This window comes from Tupaia chinensis, unplaced genomic scaffold (assembly GCF_000334495.1).
Source record: "Tupaia chinensis unplaced genomic scaffold, TupChi_1.0 Scaffold000140_1, whole genome shotgun sequence".
In the NCBI taxonomy this organism is placed as follows: domain Eukaryota; kingdom Metazoa; phylum Chordata; class Mammalia; order Scandentia; family Tupaiidae; genus Tupaia; species Tupaia belangeri.
The window spans coordinates 9,277,949-9,287,348 of record NW_006159610.1 but is presented as its reverse complement, the minus strand read 5'-3'; the positions used below and the strand labels follow the sequence as shown (position 1 = coordinate 9,287,348).

Sequence of the window (9,400 nt, the reverse complement as noted above, 5' to 3'; positions counted from 1 at the left end):
TCTGTCTGTCTTCCTGGCGAGCACATGCACCCTATAGCAAAAACCTCTCCAAAGAGAGAAAGAAAGGAAGAAAGAAAGGAAGGAAGGAAAAAGAAAGAATGAAATGCAAAATTTGATTGGAACCTAGACTCCAGGAGTTTAATTTTTACTCCACTGCTTTCATCATCACACTATGGGTTTGTAGAAACTAATACCTTATGGGAATTACTGTTTCTTATTGCTAGTTTTGCTAGTTATAATAATAGGCTTCATTTACTGAGCACTTCACACTACACACTGCACTGAAATGTAGTCATGCATTGTCTCACAAATCTCTGATCTTGTAAAGTTGATGTTAAAGTCCACAATTTTTTTAATCATTTTGTTCATTTTTTTATTTTATGATTTCTTATTCAAATTTAATTTTTGTACATATCTATGTACACAGTATGATTTCTCAAAGTATGTACATGACAATAAAATAAAAGATATTACCATATACATCATTTTCAATGAATAACTTTACATACTTACGTTTGTTAAGTGTAGTCCATAATTTAAGATGAGGGAAGAGAGTACCAGACAGGTCATTAAAGTAACTCGCCTGAGATCAAAAACTTTGGAAAACTGAGAGAACTAAGTTAAAGCTCACATCTACAAGATCACATGTGCTCTCTCCTTCAAATCTACTTTACTGTTTTAGTTATATCCATTTATCAGCTTGTATCAAATTTAAGATGAAACTAACATTCAGATGCATTATGCTGAGATGATGATTATTAAAATACAGCTCCCTTACAGGTTTATACAGTGAAAGCATCCCTACTACCTTATTCTCCAAAGATTTGTAAACCCTACCAAAATAAGTACACATAGAGAGGCCATGAGATGAGCAGCTTTCATGAGGGAATGAGTGTCCAGGTGGGACCTGAGACAAAGCAGTCAGTGTCTCTCTCCTAAACGATACAACCAGTAGCATGGAAGGGTTAGGAAGAGCCTGGTAGTCTTGAGCCAGGCTGAAGGACTCCCCGGGCTGTATCCTATGCCCTCTGCTACCCTATAGGGGACAGTCTCTTGGATTCAGGTTTCAGATGACCAAATTTACACCGGAGCATCTCCACAAACATTTGCTTCATTCTGTTGTTCCCCAGAACAAGAATAAATGAGTGACCAGAAGGATAAATCATCGCAATTATTAAACCAGTCATCCTAGCTGTTCTAGTTTCTGGTATGAAATGACTGGATGATGCAGTTAAATAGGCAAGAAAATAAAGTAAGAGGAGAAAAAGGGAGGAGAGGATAGTTTTGATAGCCTTTTTGTGGGCTTCAGTGCTTGGATCTTTGGAGCTGAGACCATTTTGCTTCATCTGCCGTGTGTGCCTCCCCAGAGAGAGGATGAGCAGAATGTTGGAGGCCAGGGACACAAGAAAGGGAGGGAGATTCCACAGAGTGCCAAGAACATGGACCAGATCATATTCACTTTTCTTTCTGAAGTATTCAGTTGTATTCTCTGTGCCATCAATTCTACTGAGGATGGAATAAATCTTAAATTCGTTGGTCAGAGATATGCAACTGCCACAAGATGAGAGGAGCGCGCCCAACAGCATGCAGACAATAACCTTGAAAACTCTCCACTTAAGCCAGAGAAATGAGGCGTAGGAGAAACTGGCGATTTTCAGGCAGTAGAGGACACTGAGACAGGTGGTAAGCCAAATGCTCATATGGTTTGTAAATGTCCAGAAAATATCAATAACTTGCATTACTGTCCCTGAATCATGAGCATCAGAACAGGACACTAATAAAGCACTATCACTGAAGATAATCGACAGCTGAATGATCCTGGAAAGGGCCAGGCTGGTGATGATGAAGTCAGACAAAGAGATTCTCTTGCTCTTGAACCAGCTGCTGCCATTGACTAACCCAATAAAACCATTTGCCAGAGTTCCCAGAATGAACAGAACAGCAGACAGAACCAGAAATATCCCTTCGGTGAGTTGCAACATGTCAGCTACTGGGAGCCCTTATCTTCGCTCTCTCTGTTGATGAATACGATTCCTTGCTGAGCTGTATTTTTTTCCTTTATGTGAACGTATACTCTCTTTCTGTTGCTCCACTGTACCTGTCTTTTGTTTCCGCCCAATTTAGTCTGCAGTAGAGCACATTTAATGAACCTTCTCTGGCTCAGCTTAGTCTGTCCTCGTTACAGGTGACAGAGATTGCCCCATTCTGACTACGATCCTAAACTCGGCAGCTATTTGCTAAAATGCAAATGGAGTAGTGTCCAGTGTCATACAGAGAAGGAAGAGATCTGGGTCACAAAGAAGATGGACAATTTGGAATCCCTTTCAAAGGAAAGGATTCTGAACCACTCAAAACAGAAAAGTGAGTGACACTAAAAGAATCACTCATCAGAGCGAGAAGTCTTTTCCTCAGGTGGGAGGACACAGAGACATATGCAGAACAGGGAAGATATCAGAATTCTACCATGAGGCACTGTCAGCCTGAACAGAGGGGAGCTTATGTGCATAAAATAAACAATTTCAATATTTTTAAAATATTCAGTGCCACTGGTTCTGGATTAGAATGAAAAGGCATGCCCCTCAGAACATGCCTTATATGACGGAAGGGGGGGGCTGGGTGGCCCATGCCCCTCACAACATACTTTATGTGGGGGGAAGAGGAGCTGGGGGGTTTATGCCCCTTGGAGGATGCTTTAAATGGGTGGAGGGGGCCAGGTGTGAACCAAGTTATTCACTAGAAAGCCATGGAACTCTTTTTTTTTTTAATTGTTTTGTTCCAGTTTTGTTTTACACTAGTATACTAGAATTCTAGAGAAAAATAAACAGCTTTAAGTTGCCATCTCCATCCTCCCACAGCTCACTCATGAAAATTCCTTGAAATAAACATGTTAAAATACTACTGAGAACGGACCAGCAGATAGCGTGGTGGTGGAGGGCACTAGATTCCCACATGGCAGACCATGGTTCGAGTCCTGGACCTTCTCACTTTCTCTCTCTCACTCTTACTCTTGCTCTGTCCCTCTCTGGTCAAATATAAATAGATAGGTAGGTAGGTAGGTAGGTACATAGATAGATGATAGATAGATATAGATAGATCTAGTTAGATAGATAAAGAAATATGGAAGAAAGACAGACAGACTACTAAGAAAAATGACTGTTGGATCTAATCTCAGTAAGAGTAAAACTCTCAAAGTGTTAAAGTGTTGCTTTATATTATGGGTCTAATTAAACATTCACGTATTTATTTTTTAGCTACAGTCTTCCTTTTTCCTTCTTCAAAGTACCCCAACTTCCTTTGGGGGAGGCACTTTCCCTCATTCTCAGCCATATGGGATTGGGTAAAATTAAACCTACCCTTGCCTCTAGAGTGGCTCCTATCTGGTCTGTGGCATCAAACTACCTCATCTCCTCTGGCTCTATGATCTTCCAACCAGTCTGGACCAAAGAAACCTGATGAGACATGAACTGGGGTTATGGGGAAGGGGACTGGTGACATACAGCACTACTTTCCAAATGCTACAGGAAGAGATCCCTCTCTCCTATCCTGACTGAGAAGGTATGAGGATGTGAGATCTGGAATGTGTCAATTTTAGGAGGAAGTCAGCACCAGGAAGAGGCAGAGAGAATTCAGCCCATGGCAGTATTTTTGCAGCTGCTAGACCCAACTTCACCATAGCTTCCTCCACCCTTTTTGGCTACATCTCAACAAATACCCATTATTAGATCAGTCTGAGTTGAATATTTTGTTACGAGCAACATAAAGTGACCTGTCCCTACTGAAACTCTGCATGACAGTTACATAACATTCCTGTGAAAAGGACAAATACTTCATGGTTTCATAGGATAAAATTAAAAACTATTATTGCTGTCTCTCTTGGATTTTAATGCTTAAAACATATAAAAATTCCAAAGCTTTGTGTCCTGATATCTGACCTTTCTTGATAAGCAAATTCAGAGTGGAATCATTTATTAAATCAGATTAACAGAAACATGTCTATCAATTAGGAAATGGCCCTTTTTGTACTATATCAAAATAAAAGAGTTCAATGCTTGGCACATAGCAAGTGCTCATGGAATATTTAAGAAATGGAGATTTGGGGGCCAGCAGATAGCATAGTGGTTAAGGTACTGGACTCCTACACAGCCAAGTCCTGAACCTGGAAACTTGAAACACTCTGGGCACATGTGCATACGTGCCCAAAATCCCAAGAGGAGAATGGAGAAGAAGAGATTGTGGCATAATCATTCCCCTGGAAGATGATTTCTTACTCTTTCTCTCTCTTCAGTGAGTGCAACCCTATAGCAAAAATCTCTCCCCTCCCCCCCAAAAAAGGTGTAGTTTTCTGGTTATATTTGAATTTCTGATTAACTGAAGGTTAATTATAAAGTAACCCCACACACACACCTACCATTTCCTCTCTTGAGAAAATCTCTGTAAATGCATAAGCACACTTTCCTCAGTACAGTGTAGTGTGCATAATTGCACTAGCAAGCCATGGAATTCCTACCTACCTGAACGCTTGAACAATCACAATAAGGAAGTGTAACATATAAGCTATTCAAAAAATGAGCCTTTCAGAGAACACAACCACTGTATAAATAAGTCAACAGTAAGTCAAGCTGACAGTAATCATTCACAGAAACTACCTGTCTATCAAAGGCGTATTTACCTAAAACACTGCCTTACAAATTTTAAACAGGTTCAACAGTAATAATTTCTATATGTGCCACAATTTAAGTGTATGTACCAAATGTATATACATACTGGGAACACAAAGGTTTCACAAAGCCATATTTCCCTTTTCTACATGAGTAATAATCTGATATTTTCTATCCTGTTTTATCTCTTTTAATGCTGCTTGCATCTCACAAAACTGATTTTTATAATCCACTAATCCAGTTATGATACTGTTTGAAAATGCACATTTGAAGAAAGCAGAAAGGAATCAATGCTATCAAGATAGAAAATAGCAACATTACCTAATAATATGCTTTTAGATCCCTTCAGAAGGACTTCACACGGCCAGCCAGAGCCAAGTTATTAAGGAAGCTAGTTGGCCAACTACAGTTCAAATTCCAGCCTGGTGGCTTAGAAAGTATGCCCGGTGGGAGTGTGTGTGCGTGTGTGCATGCCCCTAAAATTCCTGGTAGTACAGAGAAACAGAGGAGAAGGGATTGTGGCATGACCATGCCCCATTGGCAGGTGCTTTCTCCCTCTCCCTTTCTCTCTCACTCGCTCTCTCTCACAAGTGCTTGCAACCTCTGACTAAAAACACAAACAAACAAACTAATAAAAAAAAAAAGCCTCACAGAGTGGCAGAAAATAAGTCTGTAAGAATGAGATATAGTCTTGTCTGGATATATGCCAAGTAACCTGCCAGATGACCCTCAGTGTTTCTGGCATTACACAGTGTACAATTTGATCAAAGAACACTGTTTTTTTAAAGAAACAAAATATTTTTTATACAGATGCATGATGTATTTATGTTTTAAGCTAAGTGTCAGAAAGAAAAAAGTTTTTTAAAAATGTTTTAAATAATTATTTATTATCATTTTTCAATTTCATCAGAAAAAGAGAGAGGAAAAGTGAGAAAGCTACAAGGTCCAGGACTTGAACCTTGGTCAACAATGTGAGAGTCCAGCACCTCAACCTCCACACCACCTGCAAGTTCCAGTTTTAAAACTGAAGGTTAATTATAAAGTAACCCCACACACACACCTACCATTTCCTCTCTTGAGAAAATCTCTGTAAATGCATAAGCACACTTTCCTCAGTACAGTGTAGTGTGCATAATTGCACTAGCAAGCCATGGAATTCCTACCTACCTGAACGCTTGAACAATCACAATAAGGAAGTGTAACATATAAGCTATTCAAAAAATGAGCCTTTCAGAGAACACAACCACTGTATAAATAAGTCAACAGTAAGTCAAGCTGACAGTAATCATTCACAGAAACTACCTGTCTATCAAAGGCGTATTTACCTAAAACACTGCCTTACAAATTTTAAACAGGTTCAACAGTAATAATTTCTATATGTGCCACAATTTAAGTGTATGTACCAAATGTATATACATACTGGGAACACAAAGGTTTCACAAAGCCATATTTCCCTTTTCTACATGAGTAATAATCTGATATTTTCTATCCTGTTTTATCTCTTTTAATGCTGCTTGCATCTCACAAAACTGATTTTTATAATCCACTAATCCAGTTATGATACTGTTTGAAAATGCACATTTGAAGAAAGCAGAAAGGAATCAATGCTATCAAGATAGAAAATAGCAACATTACCTAATAATATGCTTTTAGATCCCTTCAGAAGGACTTCACACGGCCAGCCAGAGCCAAGTTATTAAGGAAGCTAGTTGGCCAACTACAGTTCAAATTCCAGCCTGGTGGCTTAGAAAGTATGCCCGGTGGGAGTGTGTGTGCGTGTGTGCATGCCCCTAAAATTCCTGGTAGTACAGAGAAACAGAGGAGAAGGGATTGTGGCATGACCATGCCCCATTGGCAGGTGCTTTCTCCCTCTCCCTTTCTCTCTCACTCGCTCTCTCTCACAAGTGCTTGCAACCTCTGACTAAAAACACAAACAAACAAACTAATAAAAAAAAAAAGCCTCACAGAGTGGCAGAAAATAAGTCTGTAAGAATGAGATATAGTCTTGTCTGGATATATGCCAAGTAACCTGCCAGATGACCCTCAGTGTTTCTGGCATTACACAGTGTACAATTTGATCAAAGAACACTGTTTTTTTAAAGAAACAAAATATTTTTTATACAGATGCATGATGTATTTATGTTTTAAGCTAAGTGTCAGAAAGAAAAAAGTTTTTTAAAAATGTTTTAAATAATTATTTATTATCATTTTTCAATTTCATCAGAAAAAGAGAGAGGAAAAGTGAGAAAGCTACAAGGTCCAGGACTTGAACCTTGGTCAACAATGTGAGAGTCCAGCACCTCAACCTCCACACCACCTGCAAGTTCCAGTTTTAAAATTTTTTTAAGTTTATAAAGTAAAAATGTTAGAGTAACCTAAGGTAAGGACTAACAATTGGCATAATGGCTATGTTGCTGGACTCCCATGTAGTCAACTGTGGTTCGAGTCCCAGACCCAGTGGAGAATGGAGGAGACGGGATTACAGTGTGGCCATCCTCCCAAGAGGTGATTTCTTGCTTTCTGTCTCTCCGTCTCTCTCTGTCTTTCCGGCGAGCACATGTGCCCTATAGCAAAAACTTCTCAAAAAAAAAAAAGTAACCTAAGGTAATGTGCTATTGAAGAAAAAAAATTTTTTATAAATTTAGTGTACCCTAATTGTACAGTGTTTTTAAACACTGCAGGCCACTCACCACTAACTCGTGGATTCACCCAAAGCAACTTCCCATACTACAAGAAATCAATGCAAGCTCCATTCATGGTAAGTGTACTAATTTTTTATACCTTATTTTTACTGTACTCTTTCTATGTTTAGATACACAAATACCTAGTATAGTGTTACAATTGCCTACAGTCCTCTATATGGATTATGTTGTACAGGTTTGCAGGCTAGGAGCAATAGGTTATACCATGTAGCCTAGGTGTGTGGTAAGCTCTACCATCTAGGTTCATCTAAGTGTACTCTATGATGTCTGAATGACAAAATTGACTAATGGCACATCTCTTGGAGCATGTCCCCATTGTTTTATTTGTTTGGTTTTGTTTTTTAGTTTTTGTTATAAGGTGCATGTGCTAGCCAGAGAGAGGTGGAGGGCGAAAGAGGGAGAGAGCCCAGGGGAGATGGCCTTGACCCAATCCATTTTCCTCCAGTCTCCTCCTAGAATTTGGGGTATGCATGCACACATACCCAGTGTTATTGCCAAAACACTGGGTCTGGACATCGAACCATGCAGTTGGCCATGTGGGATCCAGTGTGTTAGCCTCTATGCCACCTGCTAGTCCCATATCCCCATTATTAAAAAACACGTAACTGTATCACCTTTTATATTCCTTTATGAGAACAAATAGAACCAAAATAAAGATCCTCCTGTATACTAAAACTATCCAATGAGGAGAAAGTTTAGAATATAAAACATACAAAAATACATGTCATATTCCATTTCATGTTTGATCATACTTTTTTCTTTTTTTTTTTTTACATTTAATCACTGTGTATCATTATAGCAAGCTAAATGAATTTTCCCATCATAAGTACACTGCATGTCGGTCCAAAGACATCACTATATACATTATAATCAACTGATATTTCTTTCCATTTTGGATCCCTTAAATGTCTTTTAGTTTATTTTTTTCTATGAGAAGGAGAGACAGAGAGGCACACAGAGCAAGACAGAGACAGAGAGACAAAGAGACAGCAGCCTCAATAGGGTCTTCACACCAAACTGTATCCCCAATCTCAGCTGGTCCAGATCACAGGCAGCATGCATACCCAACATCCTTAGGGAGGTTCTGAGATGTGAACCCAGGGCCTTTCCAGTATGGGTCCAGTTGCATTGCCTCTGTGACATCTGGCCTTGATCATACTGTTTTACTTGTCCTATTTTTATTTCTTCCAAAATTAATTCTTGTACCTTCTCATAAATTGTTGTTAAATAATTTATAGCTAACTGTAATTTTTATTTTTCATCTTTTGATTCTTTCCAGGATAGTGTGCTTCCATATTAACTAGTGACCAGAGTTCAAGTTACCAAAGACTTTGTTGGCTACCATTGTTATTGTTGCTATTATTCCCACTGATATGAAGTGGGAATACTTATACCATTCCTATTTTTAATACAAATACAAAAATACTTGTACTACATCTAAAAATCACAGAATTAGTAATGGCTGTTTCCAAAAGGTAAGTTGGTCATTGTCCACCAAAATAGCTACACATATTCCACATCCAATTCTACAGATCTTTCAGCTTTAAACATGGCTGGCTGGAGAAATCACTACCGGAGCTCCCTTTACCTTTCATTCCAGGCTACAGACATCCAGAATAACCACTGAGAGATCATGCTCTTGTTCTCAATCATCCTTTTGAGTAACAGGCCAAAGAAAATGTATCAGCCAGAGCCCTGGCATGGAACAATTGACCTACTCATCCTGGGTAACTTTATGACAGTTTTTAAAAAGGGATCATTTACAAAGGTGTTGATAAAGTATAGGAAAACCAAGGTACAGTACCCCAGGCTAGTAATGGTGAGTTATCACAATACTGACAGAGAGAAAGAGAGAGAGATTAAGGGGACCTCACAGTAGCAGAGATCTTTTAGTTGGGCAGCCTAGAAGGGAGTGAACTGAGAATAAACCTCATGCTAAGAAGGCATTCCAGTATCATCTTCTACCCTTTCATTATTCTGGCACTTTCCCCTCTGAAACATACACATACACATAATGGTGCACATCCCTGCATCATTCCT

General features: G+C 39.1%; 1 protein-coding gene across 1 annotated transcript; it reads right to left on the bottom strand.

Moving 5' to 3' along the window:
* Positions 1-1,031: 1,031 nt before the first annotated feature.
* Positions 1,032-1,982, bottom strand: TAS2R3 (taste 2 receptor member 3). The gene has a single exon (XM_006145099.1). The coding sequence runs from the start codon at positions 1,980-1,982 to the stop codon at positions 1,032-1,034; it is 951 nt and encodes a 316-aa protein (XP_006145161.1).
* Between the last annotated feature and the right edge of the window lie 7,418 nt (positions 1,983-9,400).